This window comes from Raphanus sativus, chromosome 3 (assembly GCF_000801105.2).
Source record: "Raphanus sativus cultivar WK10039 chromosome 3, ASM80110v3, whole genome shotgun sequence".
Taxonomy (NCBI): domain Eukaryota; kingdom Viridiplantae; phylum Streptophyta; class Magnoliopsida; order Brassicales; family Brassicaceae; genus Raphanus; species Raphanus sativus.
The window spans coordinates 25,128,948-25,149,068 of NC_079513.1; the positions used below are offsets into that span (position 1 = coordinate 25,128,948).

General features: G+C 35.5%; 4 protein-coding genes and 2 long non-coding RNA genes across 10 annotated transcripts; 4 read left to right on the forward strand and 2 right to left on the reverse strand.

Annotated features, from left to right (window-relative positions):
- Positions 1-653: 653 nt before the first annotated feature.
- LOC130509680 (uncharacterized) lies at positions 654-1,712 on the reverse strand. The gene is made up of 3 exons (XR_008943672.1): positions 1,361-1,712; positions 1,119-1,194; positions 654-1,040 (listed from the first exon to the last, which is right to left on the reverse strand). It is a non-coding gene; the product is annotated as an uncharacterized LOC130509680 (long non-coding RNA).
- A 2,841-nt stretch (positions 1,713-4,553) lies between these two features.
- LOC108816202 (uncharacterized) lies at positions 4,554-5,485 on the forward strand. The gene is made up of 3 exons (XR_001943807.2): positions 4,554-4,683; positions 4,801-5,001; positions 5,143-5,485. It is a non-coding gene; the product is annotated as an uncharacterized LOC108816202 (long non-coding RNA).
- A 1,253-nt stretch (positions 5,486-6,738) lies between these two features.
- LOC108847318 (uncharacterized) lies at positions 6,739-12,645 on the forward strand. 2 transcript variants are annotated; one of them, XM_057005340.1, is made up of 12 exons: positions 6,739-7,015; positions 7,270-7,320; positions 7,741-8,370; positions 8,512-8,597; positions 8,794-8,888; positions 8,999-9,280; positions 9,379-9,825; positions 9,940-10,669; positions 10,779-11,009; positions 11,111-11,235; positions 11,344-11,627; positions 11,737-12,645. In XM_057005340.1, the coding sequence occupies exons 2-12, from the start codon at positions 7,318-7,320 to the stop codon at positions 12,466-12,468; spliced, it is 3,645 nt and encodes a 1,214-aa protein (XP_056861320.1). In that variant the 5' UTR covers positions 6,739-7,015; positions 7,270-7,317; the 3' UTR covers positions 12,469-12,645. The 2 variants fall into 2 exon arrangements, with proteins under 2 accessions (XP_056861320.1, XP_056861321.1); XM_057005341.1 differs by having other exon boundaries at positions 6,747-6,871.
- Positions 12,646-12,683: 38 nt separating this feature from the next.
- On the forward strand, positions 12,684-14,098 carry LOC108847320 (uncharacterized). The gene is made up of 4 exons (XM_018620526.2): positions 12,684-12,837; positions 13,086-13,221; positions 13,317-13,416; positions 13,676-14,098. The coding sequence occupies exons 1-4, from the start codon at positions 12,804-12,806 to the stop codon at positions 13,910-13,912; spliced, it is 507 nt and encodes a 168-aa protein (XP_018476028.2). The 5' UTR covers positions 12,684-12,803; the 3' UTR covers positions 13,913-14,098.
- Positions 14,099-14,270: 172 nt separating this feature from the next.
- LOC108843972 (uncharacterized) lies at positions 14,271-16,396 on the forward strand. Of its 3 annotated transcripts, XM_018617146.2 has the most exons (8): positions 14,272-14,478; positions 14,559-14,664; positions 14,882-14,959; positions 15,116-15,191; positions 15,527-15,600; positions 15,717-15,790; positions 15,920-15,966; positions 16,159-16,396. In XM_018617146.2, exons 2-7 carry the CDS (start codon positions 14,629-14,631, stop codon positions 15,960-15,962), a joined length of 381 nt encoding a protein of 126 aa, XP_018472648.1. In that variant the 5' UTR covers positions 14,272-14,478; positions 14,559-14,628; the 3' UTR covers positions 15,963-15,966; positions 16,159-16,396. The 3 variants fall into 3 exon arrangements, with proteins under 3 accessions (XP_018472649.1, XP_018472647.1, XP_018472648.1); XM_018617147.2 differs by having other exon boundaries at positions 14,271-14,664; positions 16,060-16,396; XM_018617145.2 differs by having other exon boundaries at positions 14,271-14,664.
- LOC108843971 (serine carboxypeptidase-like 7) lies at positions 16,262-19,533 on the reverse strand. 2 transcript variants are annotated; one of them, XM_057005342.1, is made up of 14 exons: positions 19,355-19,533; positions 19,101-19,246; positions 18,947-19,026; positions 18,743-18,865; positions 18,404-18,506; positions 18,275-18,312; positions 18,089-18,190; positions 17,935-18,021; positions 17,666-17,788; positions 17,469-17,540; positions 17,273-17,391; positions 17,008-17,171; positions 16,491-16,910; positions 16,262-16,406 (listed from the first exon to the last, which is right to left on the reverse strand). In XM_057005342.1, the coding sequence occupies exons 1-13, from the start codon at positions 19,474-19,476 to the stop codon at positions 16,834-16,836; spliced, it is 1,356 nt and encodes a 451-aa protein (XP_056861322.1). In that variant the 5' UTR covers positions 19,477-19,533; the 3' UTR covers positions 16,262-16,406; positions 16,491-16,833. The 2 variants fall into 2 exon arrangements, with proteins under 2 accessions (XP_056861322.1, XP_018472646.2); XM_018617144.2 differs by having other exon boundaries at positions 16,491-16,914; positions 17,012-17,171; positions 19,355-19,532.
- Positions 19,534-20,121: the final 588 nt, after the last annotated feature.

A 20,121-nucleotide genomic window follows, 5' to 3' on the forward strand; every position in this document is an offset into this window, starting at 1 on the left:
GTATGCCACAGAGAACTGGTTGAGCCGCTTAAGCGACGCTAGATCGGGAGGAAGCGTAAGACAGTTCAGAAAGGTAATATTCCATAAACTGGCTAAGATTTCACCGGAGAATTGATTGTAAGAGAGGTCTAGAAATGTAACTAGGGGAACCAAAGGAGGCTATACTAGATATTGGTAAAACTCCAAAGAAGTTGTTCCCAGAAAGATTTAGACCTCCCAAAGCATAAAATTCTCCTTTGATGCCATAACCAGAAAGTTTAATGTTTATAACCTTTATTCTCTACATCATTCCAACAACTCACACCACTGAACATGCAAATAGAACCTTCAGTCACATTGCGAAATACCCAACTCGAAAAAATATCCATTGGGATCTTGGACTTGGGACTTTATGCTCCTCAGGCAATTTACTTTGGCTTCGTCTGCGCCTGTGAATCTAGACACCAGCAAGAAGAAAAGACAAGTTGTGAACATTGTACTATGCCCATTTTGTGAGAGATGTTATAGCAGCCTTGGCAAGTGCAAATTGGTATGGCAGACAACACTTGAACATGGGGAATTATAAAGACTTTCCAAGTAAAACGAGTTTAGGGAGGAGACTTGAGAATATTCAAACACAAGTTGTCATCGATGATATCAATAAGCTAAGAAAAATTTATGACTCTCGTTGACTTGATAAACAGTATAGACTCGCTTTGAAGATGTCTTTGACGACTTTTGACTTGCTTTGCTTCTCCGAGTAAGTACAAGTTACATCACATATATATTGAAACAAAGAAAGGTGAGAATGTCGTTTGTGTTCACGTGTATATCTGTTTTAATTTGAGATAGTTTGCGCCAACTGTAATCTATCAAATTATATTCCAGAAAAGAGAGTAATATCGCCAGAACTGTTTCAAGAAAAAGAAGAAGAGAATGCAAATGTATAAAAGTAAAGCAAATCTACGTATCGTGCATGGAAGGCAATAGAGGTCTCTCTGCCTGCACACATACAGTGGAGGATCTTTTGAGATTCCAATGTTGGATCCTGCCTCTCGGGTCTACAAGCAGATATAAACATCAGATCAAGAGTACCATATGCAAAGTCTTATAAAGAACCAAGAGAAGCAAAAACTAACACAATATCTGTACGTAGTTTTATAAAACAGTTTTAAAAGAATGATGCTCTCAGAATTGATGCTGCATGTTTATTCCCTGTTCCATACAAAAAGTGCTATATGATTAATTCGGAAGACGCATACACGGTGAGAGTTCGATTACGCGTAGAAAAACATCTTAAGTGACAAATGTAGAGTTTCAAAAAACTAGTTGTCTCCTCTCGAAGGAAAAAAGGACTCCGTGATAAAGTAGTAGAGCTCACCTTAGCATGACCGTGGCAACCTTATTAGTCATGGCTGTAAGCTCCTTTTCAAGCTTTGAATGGCTCCGTGATGCATGCTTTAAGCTCTTTTTCAAACAAAACTAGGTGTTTTGCCCGCACATGCGGGCATAAATTTCTTATAAATACTTATTAATTTATGTCTTATTAATCTAAAACCAGCATAATAAATTATTATTTATGTTTTTAAATAGTTAAATCAAACATCAAAATATTTATATATGTCAAATACTTTTAATCAAAATATATACTTATATTATTATTGTGTTAAGTTTTTTTAAAACAATCATATCTTAGAGATAGTTTAGAAAATATATTTATATTTTTTGGTTGACTAATATTTATAATAAATTGTTTTGTATCTTAATTTTTTTTTTAACTTTTATAATAAAAATATTGTTTTCAGATAAGCACAAAAAAATATATATAGAAGAATAATCTTTTTTTTTTGATAATTCTAAAATATTATTTTGCAATCAATTATTTAATATAGCATATAAACTTTATATCATTAAAATAAATTAGTGAATAGTTAGAAACTAATAATAAAGTAATAACCTATCTAAAAGTCTAAAACCTAATAAAAATATGACAAATAAGAAAAGCTAATATATCATATAAATTTAACATTAATAAAATAAAATTCGTTTTTATTTATATAGAATATTTATCAAGGCTATTATTTTAAATAAATGATTTAGTGGCTCAGCTCAAAACAAATAATACATCAATGATAATTTAGCTTAAACTATAAAAATATGACAAATAAGCAAAATTAGCTAAAATCATAGAAAACATGACAAGTAATCAAAATCACTTCATAAATAATAGTATAGATTCATATGTAAATTTATTTAGTTTATTAGAAAAAGGTTTTAAAATTGAGGAAAGTTGACCCAAAAGATTTTTACCAAAAAATAAAACTTGACCCAAAAGATTTTACCAAAAAAAACGTTGACCCAAAAGATTTTACCAAAAAAAAAAGTTGACCCAAGAGATTTTACCAAACAAAAAAGTTTAAAAGACAAAAACGAAAAGGGATAACGGAGATATATTCCTTCTTTACGTTTAAAAGTAAAGATTCGTACCCAATTTTTCCAAAAAAAAAAGTCATAAGAGGGGATGAATCAGAGACACGAAGACAAGAGAGAAGGTAATAAAGTAAACAGTAATATATTATATTAATTCTTCAACATGTCCAATTGATAGTAAGTTATGTCCATCTTTTAATTTTTATAACTGTACATAAATAACTATAATCATTTTATAAATATTATTTAGTGGTATAACAATTATTTGTTAACTGCATCTAAGTAACCACCTCTTAAATACTACGTAGAATCATCAAATTGCATTTAAATATAAACGTGATGTATATTTCTTTACTCCATAATTATAGGACCTTCAATGCTTATCCCCCAAAAATAATATAACGTATATGTTTTTCTTTATTCAAAAGGGTTAATATATTTTCTTTTACTCCTATTTGTTACCTAATAATAAGACTCATATCTAATTTAAATTCTGAGTATTTATATAACAAACAATAACATTTCAGGAATCAAATATATATATAAACTCATTTAGTTTAATGGGTCTTATATTATAACAAAATTAATAGAACAAATACTTATGTAAAAAATAATTAATTTATTTATCCAAATTCAGGATAATTAAATTTATCCAAAAATAATTAAAAAAATACATTTCAGGAATCAAATAATTAATTTATCCAAATTCAATTACTGCTTCTTATCAATATATTGCAACGATCTCTTCCTATTTATTTAACTGCCTCTCTTCCTATTTTAACGATTTTTTAATATATCAATATATTTTTGTTAAAACGCAAAACGCTGACCTTATCAAAAGGCTGACAATGTTATAATTTTTTTCTACCAAAATCAGTTATCACGTTTTTTTAAGGCGGTATTTATGATTAATACCATTAAAATAGGATCATTCCCTCTTGATAATAGTTGTGTCCAATTTAAAAAATATATATATAACTGCTTATCTACATATTAATATAACTAAAGTAACCGTATAATAATAATAAGAAAACTCCATAACTTAATATATAGTCAATCTTCATAACCACTAAGTCCTATTTTTAAGGGCTACAAATATTGCAACATAAATGTACGAATATATATATTTTTGTTTCATTTTCCTTACTCTTTTACTTCACCTATTAATTATCCTATATCTAATTCCAAAATCATAGTATTTATTTAACAACCAAAAATATTCAGGAATCAAAATATAACCGCCTTCTACATATACGATATGGACTAATATACTGTATTTATGTATTTTTTCCTTACTCCTATTTTATAAAATATAGAAAGTGGATATATACGGGTAGATTTTCTATGAAAGGCTCATGTGCTTGAACTAAATTTTACAACATATTAATAACTTTTTAAGTATTTATATAAAAACCAAAAATCTAATTTCCTAATTAGAATACAAACATATTCTAATAATATAATTAAAAATCTAAAAAGTTAATAATTAAAAATTACGTATTGGTTTAATCAGTGGTTCAACTGGTAACCGAATTTTGAGTTTTAGCGGATTTCCATTGGTTTTACCGGGTTTCTGTGGGTTTTACCAGATTATTAAACAATGATGTTTTTCCTAAAACTCAAACCAAATTACATATCAGATCCACGGGTTTACCGGTTTAATCGCAAATTCGGATCGGTTTCAAAATATTGTGTACAAATGTATAGTTATATAACATCACAAATTCAATATAATTATCAAAACTTTTAACTAATAATTTTTAAATATAGTAAATATGAATATAAATAAAACACAAATAAAAAAATAAAAAACAAAAAATATATCCGCCCTTTGAAGGGCGGATCAGAATCTAGTTCTATACTTACTACTTAAACAAAGCAGTAAAAAGTCAGCAAACCACGTTTAAACTTGTGTGTGATTAAAAATCTATAATAACAACCTAATATTAGTCAAAAAAAAATTAATTAATGCAGAACTTTATACAACTGTATAAAGAAATAATTACACTCTGAGTCACATTTGGATTTATTATTATCACTCTAGATCAGTTTGGTATACTCAGACACTTTTCTTCTTCTTCCGATGCATTTTGCTTATCTGTCAACATGTACAAAGTCATAGTTATCCTTTTGGTATTAGTTATTATCATTTTAATATATAATTAAACTACAAATACTTATTACCTTTTTAATAATTTTTTCTTTCTTCCACTGATTCTCTTTCTTCCGCCGTAACTCAAAGATGAGACAATGAAGAAGAAGAAGAAGAAAAAGGTATCAACTTTATAAAACCGATTAAAGATGCCAATTTGAAGAAAACTCAATCTGGTATCAATTTACGTACTTAATCTCTCACTTTCTCCCTCGCTCTAACTCCGTGACATCGGACAGTTTCATTTTCGTTCATGAGCAGCAGCAGAGAGATGTTACGCAGCGGCGGAGAGATGTTACGCACCGCCGGATGTGTGATGACGAGAATTAGAGTAACTAATTTAAAGACGGACTGGGAGGAACAGACCCGGCGAGATTGGCGTCGGAGAGCTCGACGGAATTAAAGGAAGAGAAACCTCTTCACCGCTCGTAACGATCAAGGTCAGACCTTTTCTCGATTGAATCTTTTAGGGTTAAGTAAAGATAATCTCTTTAGGATCTGACGTTCAATGGGTTACTTAAAGTTGATGACTTTACTGTTTTTTTGGTACTAAAAAGTTTCTGTCTTTGGTGGGGTTTTAGTGGACTTGATGAAGCCGGGAACTACTGTGAATCTCCGGAATGCGAAGATTGATATGTTCAAGGGATCCATGAGGTAATGGCGGCGTAACAATTTTTTGAGAATTTGATGAATTCTTGGGTTAAATTGAGCTTGAGGATGTCTGTAAAAAGAATCATGTGGATATTTGTAATTTGTGTACATGTATATTTAGGCAAATTAATGTACATGTGTACACTCAGAAGTTGTGTACACGACAATGGTCGAAAATAAGATTACATATAGATGGCTTTTCGTTTATATATGTAAAAATTCAAACATATTCAATGTGTGTAGTACATTAATAAATGTTAATATCCATCGAAACACCCTTGTATGTACATATGTTTTATGTGTCCATCTTTCACTTCTTATACACTAAAACATATCATACCAATGTACATGTGGATATTGGGAACTATGTGTACACATCATTAAAAATGAGTTTGGTGTATATGTGAATTAAATGTACATGTGTACATGTAGATATCAACGAGCTAATGTACATGTGGAGATCTACGACCTTGGAGTATATATGGACAACGCTAAACTGCTATTTTTTTGACCTGTCATATGTTTCATTCATCAAATGCTAGACATTCACGTTGAGACATGCTTTAGTAGCATATTTGAGACTCGGTGATATATTTTGTCTTTGTTTCTTAGAGGTGTACACATGTACAATATGACTTTCATGTACACATATACATCGTATCAGGTGGATATGTTACAGAAACTTACAAATTGTGGTATTCTAAATTTATATAACATTCAGATTAACATTTCATTGCAAAGCACAAAAGCCGAATGGATCCGAACGCAAATCAAAAAGCTTTAATCAGATCCAAGAAACACCACAATAATACAACTCACACTAAAAATTGTAACTTTAGTTTCAAAACCAAAGAATCATGTTTTAGACTTACTCTCTACTCTTTTTAACCAGTCCCATGAATGGATCCGAGTAAGGATTTCCAAGATCGCCTTTTTTCATCTTGTCATAAACCTTGGGGTCTTCGTCTTCCCACCGTTGAATCTGTGATTTCATAGATTCAATACAACTTGAAATGGTACTCAGATTAAGACCGACATAAAGCATCAATGAGCGAGGACGATGTAGAAAATAAAATTCCGACGAATAAGGGAAGATAGAAATAGATAAGAAGATATCTCAAACAACGGCCGTGAGACGGAGTGGAGATTTCCAGCGGTGAGCGAAGAAGAGACATCGTCAATGTGGATGAAGAGGTCGACTTTGGTTACGTGTTTCTTTTAGTTCACACAAACAGGTAGAAGAAGAAATAATAAAGTAAAGAGGTATATTATAATCATGTGGTTGTAATTAAAAGATGAGTTAAAAAATTTTGAATTTGAAATATTTTCCAAAAATACATAAGCGGCAATACGTGAAACAAATTTAATTTGCTGTGTGTTAATTAGTTGAGGGGTTGTTAGTCTTTTTGTCACATAGAAGTACCTTAGTATCACATAGTGACTTAGGATGGTAAAAAAACTCAAAAAGTGACTTATAACGTAAATCACTCCTGTATAAATATATGTATCCAAGTATAGATCCTGAGAGAGGAGAGGTGTATATATATATAAACAAACAGCTTTCATCTCTGGCTCGTGTTGTTTTGTGTAATCACGACGAAAGGCGAGAGCCGAGGGAGAGAGAGCCATCACTCAAATCTCAGAAACACTCAAGGAGGGGTTAGATAGATAGAGAGATAGAGAGAGATTTTGGTGTGCGAGGGATACAGATAGGAATCGAATCGAATCGAGAAGTTAGGGTTTGGGGGAATTAGGGTTTCGTTTGCTCCGAATTTGGGGAAAATCGAATTCTAGAAAGAGAAGGTGATCTCGAGGACCTGAATCATGCAAATGTTATTTCCCCCCAATTTTGTTAGATTATTTTTTAATTTTAATTGTGAATTTGTTAGATTATTATCTATAAGATTCCGCATTTTATGGGTTACGATTCTCTGTGGATTTGATTTGTTAATTCGATTTCTCTCTTGTCTGGGTTGATTTTGGATCAGTATCTTATTCTTATGTCTGGTTTAAGATTTGATTTTTTTTTAATATGTTCTTTTGTCCATTTGTAACAGTTGGAGGAGCACGATAGGAACCGGTCTTTTGAGTCAGGGTTATTGCAGATGGTGAGATTTAGCTAAATCCCCTCTTTTTTTTCTTCCTTTTGTTTTTGTATTGTCTTTGTCCGTTTCCTGGATGAGAAGGAGCGATGAAATGGCATAACTAAGGCTTAGATCATGCAGTTGATCATGACATCTTTTTTGATTGGAGGATAGTAATCTATGTAATTCGCATCTAGAGTTGGTGTTGCTTCTGAGTATTTGTGTTGGTGTTATTATACACTTGGTAGCAGCTAATATAAACAATCTTCATGTAATGCTATTGCCAGTTAAATCATGAGTTTGCTCGTCGTTCTTGTTTGAATAGTTTTGTGATGTGATTATGGACAGTCTGATAATTGAAAATGAGGCAGCTTGTCCTTCGTAATTCATTGATATTGAGGATTGTTTTGTTTTTGTTATTAACTGTTATTGTATCGTATGCAGGCTGATAGAAGCGTCGGTAAGCGTTCAACGAATCAGAGGGGTTTTCCGGAAATGGACTCTGGGACATGCAATGTTTGTTCCGCTCCTTGTTCATCATGCAAGCATCGTAACGTGGGTTTCACTGGATCAAAATCTGACGAGTCATCAGATGAAAACGGCCACGGAGTTGCTGGAAGCCAGTGTTCTGTAAATGAGGACCGTCTTTTGCCTTCAAATAACACTGCTAGTGAAGCAAGCAACCTTGTTAATTCCAGTCGCGATGCTCTCTCTGAGAATGCTGAGAGTAGGGAAACAATCAGACGTTCTGGGATGTCGAATGATCCCGGAGCTGTTGCAATGACTTCGAAGACATCTTTATCTGGGAGCAGGATGAAACATAAAGGGTCTGCATCAGCTAATGTGTTAGATCAGAGCTCTACCCGTTTAGAGGGCCAGGAAGATGGGATACTGTCAGAATCCGAAAAACTAGGACCGGACAAAGAGGAAACTTCAGTTGAAGGATCCTCACAATCTGGCCAGAACGGGAAGGATGTGAAGTCAACTAAAAGGGTTGCCTTCAATAAATCAGATGAGTCAGTCTCATCAGCTATGTCTGAGAGCGAGAGCGATTCTGAAATGGTCTTACATGATGTAAGTATTGCGGTTTTGTCTCATATTAGAAATTAGTGATACACCTACTTTGTTTTTTTTTCGTTTCTGTAATATCTACTCTTAATTTCTGGGTGCATTTTTTTTTTCAAACTGAGCCTTTTCTTTTTGTTTGTTGAATAGGTAAAAGTTTGTGATATCTGTGGAGATGCGGGTCGTGAAGATCTACTTGCTATCTGCACCGGATGCAGTGATGGTGCAGAACACATGTAAGCCTGCTCTTCTATTCATGTGAAAGAAAACATTCTAATGGCAATATTGAATTCAGGATGTTTTCGAATTGTTAGTAATATAATTTGATTTGATTTTAGATAGATATTAGTTTTTGATATTGATTGACATGCGTTCCATCAATAAAAGGTAGCTCCATGTTCTGTGCTAATAATATAGTTTTGTTTTACTCAGCTATTGCATGCGGGAAAGGCTCAATGCAGTTCCTGAGGGTGATTGGCTCTGTGAAGAATGTCAGTTTGGCGAGGAAGCTGGAAAACAGAAGCAAGGTAAAGCTGAATATGTAACCAACCATGCTGTCTTTGGGGAAAAAATAGCAAACAAAACTTAGATTCACATTTTCTGTTTCAAAATTTTCTAACGAACTTGAAACATGCAGAAGCTAAGAGAAAAAGAGAAACTGAAGCAATCCTCAGTCCACATAGCTCAGGCAAAAGGCACGCAGATAAGATCGAGGCAGCTCCAGATGCTAAAAGACAGGCGGTTGAAGATTCAACTGGGTCACCCAAGAAATCTGTTCTCCCCAGAATAGGTGCTTTATCTCGCGAAACATCACTCAAGGGCTTAGACAGTCCAAGGGGAAAGCTAAGTCATCAATCATCTTTCACTGATAAGACAGAAGGTGCACGCTCTACTAGTTCACAGCTTCAACCTCCAAAAGGTAGGCTGTATAATGGGATTTCTCTCCTTGAATGCAACTCTGCCTTATCTTTATTGTCATAGTTCCGGTAATAGAACATTACTTCTTTGTTTGTCCAGGTGCATTTTTGAAATCCAGTTCCTTCAATAGTTCGAGCTCGAAACCAAAAGTGCAACTTATAGATGTCCCAAGAAAGAAGATTGGGAAAGATACTTCTCTTGGTATAAAGGAGGGTGTTTTTGGAAATGTAAGCAAATCAATGTCAAGTAGGACTACAGACACTGGGAGTTCTAGTGGAAACGACTCGCAAGCAAAAATGATTGCGTCAAAAGTGTATCATTCACAAGAAGGCAAAAGCCCAAAGCAACTGAAGGATGGTAGCACAGAAGCTAATGCGCCAGCAGCCTCCACCGAACAGAAGCTTACTTCACGCAGCAGTTTGGGTTCTTCATATGCAAACAGTACCCGTGATTTGAAGGGTTTGCGGTCTGATGGTAAACGAGGTAGCTTGACGAAGCAAGTTAGCAATCTAAACCGGAACCGTCTAGAAAATCCTGTTACTTCTGGTATGATTCCTATCATTTTGTCGATATATTGGTACTTCTGTTACGCCATCTTCCATAGTATTTTGTTTGTATATGTTTTTAATCATTTTAGTATATGATCTCGCTTCTTTACAGGAGGTGATATTTCCATAAATGAGAAGTGCAATGCCCGCGAGCAAAGTTCAAGTCAAGCTGACTGTAAGGATGAACTGCCATCCACTTTCTGCGCGGGTGAGGGTGTGCCAAGCAACGGTAATGCACCTTCGCAGGATAGATTACCGCGGTCCAGGGAATTTAGAGAGACAGGGAAGAAAAGCAAAGAAGGGTTTGGTAAGCGCCAAAGGTCGAGCCTGTTATCTGATGCAAAAGGCTTACCATCATCTCAAAAAGGAGGCCAGACTGCAGAATCTAATGACACCTCAAGCGTTTCTGATAGTGATCCCGCCACCACTAAAATTGTTAGGGAGGATATAAATAAGGGTAATAGGTTGCGAGCAGCAGTAGATGCTGCTCTTCGTAAAAAGCCCAGCTTTGGCAAGAATAGAGTATTGGAGCAATGTGATACGTCCGTGGCATCTAATGTGCATCCTAGTTCTGATAAGACTTTACGAAATCAGTTACCTCAAAAGATGCATACGAATTTATGGCCTGCTCCTGACCCGTACAAACAGACAATGGTAACAGATGAAAAACAGCTTATACCCTCTGGTGTTGATGCGATGATGCCTCCACGATCTGTGGAACTTGATATGAAGCCTGAAGTTAATATTCCCTCTTTGAAGTCTGTCATGAGAGATTGGCCATTAGTATCCCCACCTGCTCTGTTGAGAAGCTCAGCCATTCCTGACCATGAGTCTATATGGCAGTAAGTTTTCTTTCTCCAGCCCTCTGACTTTTCCGTTGAGCTATACCCTCTTATATATATGTCCATGTTAAAGCATATTGAACTGTAAGTTTTCACATCATTTTTCCAGAGGAAACTTGGAGGTGTGGAAAGCTAGAAATCAGTCAGCTATGCATAGCGGAATGCAAGCACATCTATCAACCTTAGCATCACCCAAGGTTTCTGAAGTGGTGAATAAATTTCCAGAAAAGTTTAGCTTGAATGAAGTACCTCGGCTAAGTACATGGCCTGCACAATTTCAAGACAAAGGTACTAAGGAAGACCATATAGCTGTGTTCTTCTTTGCAAAGGATGTTGAGAGGTAGATTTCATACTCGCTTTTATTTTGTGTTTACTGGTTTAAATGTCGGACTGTAATATTTTTTTCCTGACGAGAGTTTTGTTGCTGCTTGTGTGTCACAGTTATGAGAGAAACTATAAGCCCCTCGTAGATAACATGATCAAGAAAGATTTAGCCCTGAAAGGAAACCTCGATAATGTTGAGCTTTTGATTTTTGCATCCAACCAGCTTCCTCCGAATTGCCAGCGTAAGAATGCTTACCAAAGTAGCACCCATGATTTAAATAATCTGTTTGGAATGTAATTCCAGTTTCTTTTTGTGTGAAAGCAGTACTTACAGAGTTTATTAATTGCAGGTTGGAACATGTTATATTTCCTTTGGGGTGTATTCCGAGGGAGAAAAGAGATTTGTACAAACCCACAAAAGAACACATCTTTGCTTGCTTCAGATGTTTTGCCCCGTGATCAAGACCCCAATGACTTGTGCCAGACGAGTTCTCCTTCCAAGAGTTTGGAGAAAGCGACTTCTCTACGTGAGAGCCCACACAAGATACATGAAACTCAAAATAGGACAGATGTGTTTAGCCATGAGAATCCAAGTGACAGAGAATCCTCTGTTGCGCGATCATGGATCACAAAGGTTGGTTTTTCTTAGTCCTTGGGTAAATCGTAAATGTTTTTTTTCCATCTTATCTGAACTCATAATAGGACAGTTTCATCTCTCAACTTCATCGGGTTCCTTAATGCAGGAGGAAACTGCTCGTAAAGAGGACGCCCCAGGTGCGAATCATGTTCCTTGTCAAGCTAATGGATCAAACTCTGGAGATAGTCTAGTGAAGAAGGTTGAAGAGCAAGACTTAGGTGGTAGAAAGGATGTGCCTTTGACTGTCACGGGCTCAGAGATTCCGCCTCCTTGCCAAGTCAATCCTCTAGAGAAAGATCTTCACAGTAGTCCGGCTAGTCACAGGAAGCGTCAAGTTTGGGAACTGACAAAACCCGCCACCGTGAACCAGAAAATGGAGCTCGGTAATGAAGTCTCATGCGAAGGATCTCCGCATAAGAAGCTGAAGACAGAAAACGAAAGCAGCAGCAGCAGCATATCACGGGATACAATTGGTAATGATACCGGGATGATGAAGAAGAGTCCCAAAGTCGTGTTCCCTTTGGACTTAAATGTGGAAGGAGAGGACATGGAACTAGACGATGATCTCATCCCACTTGGCAATAACAATGACGACGACAACAGCAGACGCACAGTGCCAAATCTCGAGCTGCCATTTAGAGGTGAACAAAGAACTGGACTATTGCCATTCTTAGCGGGAAAACCCAGCGCTAGCGAACAAAGTAGTCACAGCATGAATAAAGAAAAAGAGAAAGAAGATGATGACTCTGCTTCCCTGTCGTTATCACTCTCGTTTCCGGGAGAGGAGAAGAAGAATGTGAATACTCCGTTTTTTCTGTTCAGAGACCTTCCCAGATAACAAGGTTATATTGTTTAAGTTTATTTTATTATGAGTGTCCTTAGTTGTTGAAGAAGACTACAACGAGATAAAATCACAGGTTTGTATATGAAAATGGTGATGGGAAAGAAAGATACCGAATGTTTATTTTTAGTTACTGGTTTTTTATTTATAGAATAACAAAAGACTTCTGAAACCCTCTCTATATATATTTACTTGTGTACTGGTGGTGAGTTTTCAAGACGCATGAGAAGGGTTCTTTGGTAATTCAGCTTTAGTATAAAATATCAAGACAGGTGTGTCTTGTTCGTCTTCCCAGTGTTCATCATCAGATCTCTTGGTTTTTACATATCTAAATGGCGTCCTGTGTTGCTCATCTTACTCTCTCAGGTAATCAATTCCTTCTCACTTTCCATCCCCGCTCCTCAAAGGAGTATGTCTATTGATGTTCCCATGCATGATTTTATACGGCCAATCCCTCATCTTTACTAAGTATTTTTGTGAGGGAATATCTGAACAACTTAGAACTCTTAAGTTGCGTTTTGATCTGTGAGAGAAGAATTTTGAGAGATGCATATCTTCTTGTAGTAAAAAAAAAAAGCTTCTTGATTTGTAGTTCTTGAATCTGGTGGAAACAGGTTGGTCTCAATCTCATCTTGTGAAAGCAAATGGACTGTCTACTACAAAGCTCAATTCCAATTGTAACACTTCTGTATTGACTCTTCAGACGAAATCAAACCGGAGTCGCAAGTTTACAGTTTCTGCACGGTATGGGTAAGTATGCATGTCGGTTTATTATTTCTGTTTTTTCTCTCGTGGGTGAATGAATGAACGTCTTGTTGAAACTTAGCTCTACTAATGATTTTCAGAGACGAAGGGAATAGGAGAGGAAGTGGTGGTGATTTCATAGCTGGTTTTATTCTAGGAGGTGCTGTGTTTGGCGCTGTCGCGTATATCTTTGCTCCACAGGTTATTAATCTTTATGTCACTCTGTCTCTAATTCTTTTGGAACCTTGATGGGGAAAATAGTAGAGACATAATATATATAGCTAATGTTCAGAGGCTTTGGACTATGTTACTAATCTAATAGTGTCTTTGTATGAACTCTGTTGGAAATGATGAGTTGATTGGGGTTTAGTTCTCATGACTGTTTCATGTGCTACTTGGTTTATATCATTTACAAATCTAGCTTATAAAATTTGTTTGTTTTTCTAATCTCGGGTTTCAGATCAGAAGATCGATAATGAGTGAAGAAGATGAGTATGGTTTCAAGAAGCCACAAGAACCAACGTACTACGATGAAGGTTTGGAGAAAACAAGAGAGACGTTGAATAAGAAAATCGAACAGCTTAACTCAGCAATTGACAATGTTTCTTCACGGTTAAGAGGTCGAGAAAAGAACACTTCTTCTTCTCCCAATGATGTACCTGTGGAAACTGACCCGGAAGTTGAAGCTACGACTTGAGGAAACCAGACATATTTCTTCTTCTATGTTTTTCATTTGTAACCAGAGTTCAAAAACAGTCCTGATTTGGTGTTAGTGCTTCACTTTTTTTTTTTCATTTTTTCTGGTTGCTTCTGTGCTCAGAGGCCTCTGTAGTAACACACTCTTGCAAAGCGAATTATACAGTTATTTGTTGTTCCTAATGAATTTGAAATTGGTTAAATTCAATTTAGCTAAACTCAACTCAGCAGTATTCAGTTTTCAGACATACCTAGTTGATAACTTGATATGCATTTTATGTAAAGAAAAAAAAAACTAAACTAAAATAAGTTTTGTTTTTGTATTTATGTACAAAAACAAAGTGGACATAGGATAAGATGTCTGAAACAAACCGATAAAAGAGAGATAGAGAGATAGATAGACATTGGCCGGTGGCCTCGTCACAAATGCAAAATATCTAAAAAAGGATTCGGGAAACCTTTTCTTTTTTGTCTAAAAGAGAATCCAAAACCTTTCTTTCATTCCTCAAAATTCCCAGCACAAGCAATCCCACAAGATTCGTCGATTCAACTAATCCCATTTTCTCAGTAAAAGTTTCGTTTTTTTTGATCTTTTGTTAGAACCGAAAGGGAAACACTTTCAATCTTCCTTTTCACTTTTTTTTTAGCGTTCTGGGTGTTTCTGTTTGATGAGGTGCGAGGAGGAGATTCTTCCTCCTCTGTTTGTGTCTCTGTCAGATGGAAGACAATGATAAGTCTCCTCCTCCCCCTAAGGTAAAAAAATATTCCTGGGAAAAAATGGATGATGTCTGGTTTTGTTGATGTTAGTGTTGGAACATGAAAGATCTGATTCAGTTTCGTTTGAGTATAATAAGTTCTTTAGATTCAAGGGTCATTGGTCTTTCTTTTGGATTCTTATTTAGTAGTCCACTTTTTTTTTTACTTTTAAATCCTGAAACTTGTGAGTTTTTGTTTGTTTGTGTGGTTGAAGGATTACTATAAGATTCTAGAAGTTGATTACGACGCAACTGAGGAACTGATCAGAGTGAATTACCGGAAGCTTGCTTTGGTTAGTGCACTCGACAACAACAACCCCTTCTCTAATTATCTGTTGAAATGTCCTTGTTTCTTTTAGATTGTGTTTTATTAGTATTTCTCTAGATCAAAAGAAAAATGCTGTTCTATTTCTCTGGCTGAGAGTGCTTTTGGTTGTTCCATTTTACAGAAGTGGCATCCTGATAAGCACAAAGGAGATAGTGCAGCTTCAGAAAAGTTTATAGAGATAAATGATGCTTATAACGGTAAAAGTCTTCCTTTTGCACCTTCTGTTTTTATGCATATACAGTATAAAGCAGATAAACGTTGTAGGAAGAGGAGTAAGAAACAAAATTTAGCTCCTTGACCTTTATTCTTGTGTTGAAGTATAGACGCAACCTATGTAGTTGCAATCCTCAGCTCTCTATTTTTCTTAAGTTTATGCAAGCATTTGTTTTGGCCTGTGACTCTGTGGTCACCTCAAAGATAGCTTTGTACCATTGAGAATGTGATAAGAGTTTAGAGAACAATGTGATCTCTCTATCTCTTGTCGTGTCTTGAATTGCTAAAGTTACATAGCTTCTTCTTTTTTCTTATGCAGTGCTGATGGATCCTGCTGCACGTTTTGAATATGATTTAACCGGTATCTATGAGATCCACAAGTATACTTTACGGGTGTGTAACATGTTCTCTTTACATTTGAAAAGGAAAAAAAGAAAGAAAGAACGTGGTATTTAGTTTTTTTTTTGATGAGTTTTTTATTGAGATATCTCGATGCTTTCATTACACAGGAATATCTTGCCAGATTTAAGGGAATGATACTCACTTGCAATGGGCTCGGTATCAGCCAATCCTCATCACCATGGTAACCTCTCCAGCTTTTCATTTTTTGTTTCTCCACAGTAGTCAAAAAATTCTCATATATCATCATATCATGAAACTGTGTTGTTTGCATAGTAGCTTGTACTCATCGCTAAAACTTTTTTGACTGCAGGACACATCAATTGTCTGAGACTAGCAGCAAAACAACAGACTAGCGAGGTTGGTTTTCTTTTCTTTTTTTATCTCTTCTTGCTACTTGGATCCATCTCTGAATCCCCCAAAAATAAAACACAATCCTCATTATCTTAACAGGATGATACTGTATAAACTGAAAACAGAAGTTAGAGGAGAGCTGTAAAACTATGTCAAGATTCTCATACACTTTCTTGTCTCACCGACTTTCTTTAACAGGGTGTGTGTTTGTGGAATGTACAAAACTGGAGCCATGGCGCGGAGCTTTGTCATGATATGCTTTAGTTAGATGTTGTATTGTTCTGAGCCGATGTTAGAATTAGAGAAGCGATTATGGTCTCTGGTTTCGGCGGGTCATACGTTTACACAGTTGTGATGATCCAGGTCTTGTATTACTTACTTACTTTCATCATTCATTGTTTTTCAAACTTGAAAGTGAATGATACAAATTAATGAATTGAGAAGACCTGATACATACATAAAACAAAACATTGGTATACAGAATACATTATGAAAAAAGAATGTGCAGTTTTAAATTTGACATAACTTACTCAGCTCTTCCAAACGTGGTAGCTAAGTTTTCCAATACCACCAATGCTTTCTCTATCTTCCCGTTATCACATAAACAATGTAACAATTCATAGATTATATTGTTTTGAATTTTCCAAACATTGGAACTGCTCTGATGTGCCTATATTGGTTAATGGTAGATGCTGTGTAACATCTAGGCCTAGTTTATAAAATTAAGAAGTGCTTTGTTGCGCAAAATAATCTTCTTTTTTAAAGTAAAAAACTAATTGAAATTGGTCCATTTTTAGATTCAGTTTTATAGTTCTACTTATGCCACTTATTTATGCTTTTGATTTTAGATCGATCCAAGCTGTTTACGGCAAATTATAGAGGTTGACCACTAATCCACCTCTGAAACATGATAAAGCTTCCCTTTGGTTTATATTCTGGTGTATGCCCACCTCCCTGTAAATCAAAATCAGACCATTAAAAAGTTAATTGTTACCTTTTCTTATACTAATGGCAAAGACTCATGTTAAAAGATCAATGGAGAAAGACTTGCTTTGATAGTAGCATAAGTCATCTTATTGGCATAAGTCTGAGTGTATCCAGCAACTTGATTGTGTATCATCCATGGCCTCCACATATCAACAATGGAATAGTTAAGAGATCTTATCCATGCTTGCGTTGAAACAAAAGGCGCCAATAAGTCATGATCACCACTATATGTTAACCAAAACAAAAGAACCATTAGAGTGTTTCAAAAATAAAAAAGAACCATTAGAGTTTACTATAACGTTACAAAGTCCCAAACCAATCTAACCTGAAGATGAGAGATCGGTATCCTTTGATGCTATTATTAATATGGTATGGTACGCTGCTTTTGATGTCGAAATCGTATGGCTTACCCGAAGAACACCGCACCCATCTGTCTATACTTCCCTGGAATCATATATTCAAAGTTGTTTTATTGTACATTGTTTATTTAGCATTATAAAACTCAAAGCTTGTATTTCTACCTTTACCACGTGAAGTGCTTCCCGCACGCTCTCGTCATTGGCCCAGAGGGAAGATAGTAAATCTGTATATTCCTACAAGTGGGTGTAAAATCATTCTTGTGTTACACTCAATGGTTACAAAAGTTCATTACTATTCCAATACTATATATGATAGAAGCATATAGCATTGACGAATAGGAAGAATATGGATTGCTTACATAGCAATGATCATCATCAGTAGACGGAGCCGAAGTGTTTGGAAGGGGAATGTATCTTCTTGGAGACGAGGCGGGATCGCACCGTGGTATTAGAATATTAGCAAAGTTTATTCTAGATATACACTGCAAATGTAAACCCCCAAAAATGTATAATAATTACACAAAATATAATGTATATACTATCTTTTACTCTGCTTTTGTGGTTAGGGATACTGAATGACACTTGAACACTATAGATAAGAGTACAACTATTATGATCAGTGTTATACCTTTAAGAACTCGTCGAAATGTTTCAAGCATTCTGTGTTGTGTGGATCTATATTGTCATAATTTCCTTTGCAACTTCTCTTCAACGACTGCAAACAAAAAGAGTTTTGTATAGGTTGCTTGTTATCTAACTCCTTTCATGTGATAGTTACGTACCTCGTAGAGTTCATCAGAGATTAGTGCCATCCCATGTGCGAATGGAATGCGTTGGTTATGGTCAAATTCAGTATCTGTTACAGGGTTTCCTAGTACATAACCCTATTTGTAAAGAGAAAATAGAAGTGACAAATGTTTGTTTGACAAATTATAATATAGTTAACATAAGAAGCAGCCAAGTACAACCTCAAGATTTATTTGAGGCTTAAACCCAAGATTATTTCCTGCATAGTCAATCATATCATCATGTAGAATTTGTTATAAAAATGAAACATCTAGAGAGAAAAACAAAAGATGAAGAGCACACATACATACCTTTGGAGATTTCTTGAACGGTGGCTGGAATGATCTTACCAGAATACGAATCTCCACTCACATAAAACGGATTCGAGATAAACTCTTTATGCTCACTTAACCACTGTACAGTAACAACAACACATCTAAACAGTAATGTCTTATATTCAGTAAAGAAAAAGAAAAGATGAATGCTTCAAGAAAGTGTTGTTACACCATTGATTAGGAAACAGATAATTTAACTAGTGCCTTTTAAAAGTCATGTCATAACTCACAAACTAGCTTTAGGGTGGGTAGATCTATTGGTTATGGGCTTATCGGATACTCAAGTTAGTTAGCCTTCTTCTTTTTTTTTTTTACCTTGCGAATAAATTCATGGATCCGCTTAGCTTCTCCCGAGTCACTAGGTGTATCAATAAATTGAGTTGTTGCATAGGAGAAGCCACTACCAACAGGCTGGTCCAGGAATATTATGTTCGCAACCTACAAACAATGATCCACAATAACCAAATGTTACGAATATTAAAGTGAGGTACATAACAAATTTTTTTTTTTAGTGTGTACCTTTGTCCATGAAAATGTAGTAGAAAGCAAGGTGGGCCTACCTCCATTGTAACCCTTATCAACCTTAAATGTCACAGGCCCTGCTTTTTTTTTTGTCAATTCAAACCACATTTGTCTTCCTTTAGATCATATAGAGTTTTTAGATTTTTTATACCGTTCTCAAAAAGAAGACCAGTGATAGAAGAGCAGCCAGGTCCTCCAGTTAACCAAATAAGAAGAGGATCTTCTTTTGGATTCTTCTCAGATTTGATGAAGTAGTAAAACAATTGCACTTGCTCTTCTTCACCAACTCCAATATACCTGAGCAGTGACAAACCAACAGTGGATCTAAATACTGTATATGGTTTTGGTCTTACTCTTTTAACATAAAAAAAAATACATGAAGATTATATGAAAACAAAAACAAACCCGGTCTCAAGCTCGAAAGGAAGAGGACCTTCAAAACCAGGAAGACACTTGACAATAGAGCCAGAATTTGCATGTGGACTCAAGATGATCACTAAAAGAAGGAGAAGCAGCTTCTTAGCCATTTACTTCTAGTCTCTCGTTAAGCTATAAGTCACCACTGACCGGGTATTGTTTTGTTTTTAACTCTGGAGTTGACTCTTAAATTAAATGCAATGAAGTTAGCCAGTTGTCAACACATCTCTAATATTCTTTACACGTATAGTTTTTTTGTAAATTAATGGTTTTCAATTCATCTTTTTCGTCTGTTTCTATTGTGATTATTGGCATAACTCTTAATTGTATCCAGCAAGTTGCGTGTGGTATCGTACTTGGCTTCCATGCTTGTCATTAATGTGAAAGGAACCTTCATATCTTGATCACCACTATTTAACAAAAAGTGGACTTTCCTTTGCTGTTTCGTCTGGTGATACATCTTGAAAGACTATCATAAAGCTATATCAACATTATGAAGCAACGGTTTTAGAAGTCCAGCGCGAAAACCCTACAGGATTTTGAGGAGAGGAAGTGAAAACCACATCCAAATAATAGCTTCGAAGCAAGAAGCTGAAGAAGAAACTAGGGATAGGTTCTCCATCTGTTATTTGTCTATTTGCAATAAAGAGACAGAGGAGTCTAAAAAACCTTTCTGGTGGAGAAGACGAAAGATATGATGAAGAAGAGTCACTCTTTGGTCTGAATAAGCCAAGTGTATACTTCAGACACGAGGT

Bases quoted from the DNA above. Each gene is read 5' to 3' on its own strand.
- LOC108847318 (XM_057005340.1), top strand. The intron at 8,889-8,998 runs GTAAAGCTGAAT...TGAAACATGCAG, and splicing joins AGCTGGAAAACAGAAGCAAG to AAGCTAAGAGAAAAAGAGAA. The intron at 11,236-11,343 runs GTAAGAATGCTT...TATTAATTGCAG, and splicing joins GCTTCCTCCGAATTGCCAGC to GTTGGAACATGTTATATTTC.
- LOC108847320 (XM_018620526.2), top strand. From the start codon at position 12,804: ATGGCGTCCTGTGTTGCTCATCTTACTCTCTCAG. The intron at 12,838-13,085 runs GTAATCAATTCC...TGGTGGAAACAG, and splicing joins TGCTCATCTTACTCTCTCAG to GTTGGTCTCAATCTCATCTT. The intron at 13,222-13,316 runs GTAAGTATGCAT...AATGATTTTCAG, and splicing joins ACAGTTTCTGCACGGTATGG to AGACGAAGGGAATAGGAGAG.
- LOC108843972 (XM_018617147.2), top strand. From the start codon at position 14,629: ATGGAAGACAATGATAAGTCTCCTCCTCCCCCTAAG. The intron at 14,665-14,881 runs GTAAAAAAATAT...GTGTGGTTGAAG, and splicing joins AGTCTCCTCCTCCCCCTAAG to GATTACTATAAGATTCTAGA. The intron at 15,601-15,716 runs GTGTGTAACATG...TTCATTACACAG, and splicing joins TCCACAAGTATACTTTACGG to GAATATCTTGCCAGATTTAA.
- LOC108843971 (XM_057005342.1), bottom strand. From the start codon at position 19,476: ATGGCTAAGAAGCTGCTTCTCCTTCTTTTAGTGATCATCTTGAGTCCA. The intron at 18,866-18,946 runs GTACACACTAAA...CATTGTTTGTAG, and splicing joins CTACATTTTCATGGACAAAG to GTTGCGAACATAATATTCCT. The intron at 17,392-17,468 runs GTAGAAATACAA...ATATGATTCCAG, and splicing joins AAGCACTTCACGTGGTAAAG to GGAAGTATAGACAGATGGGT.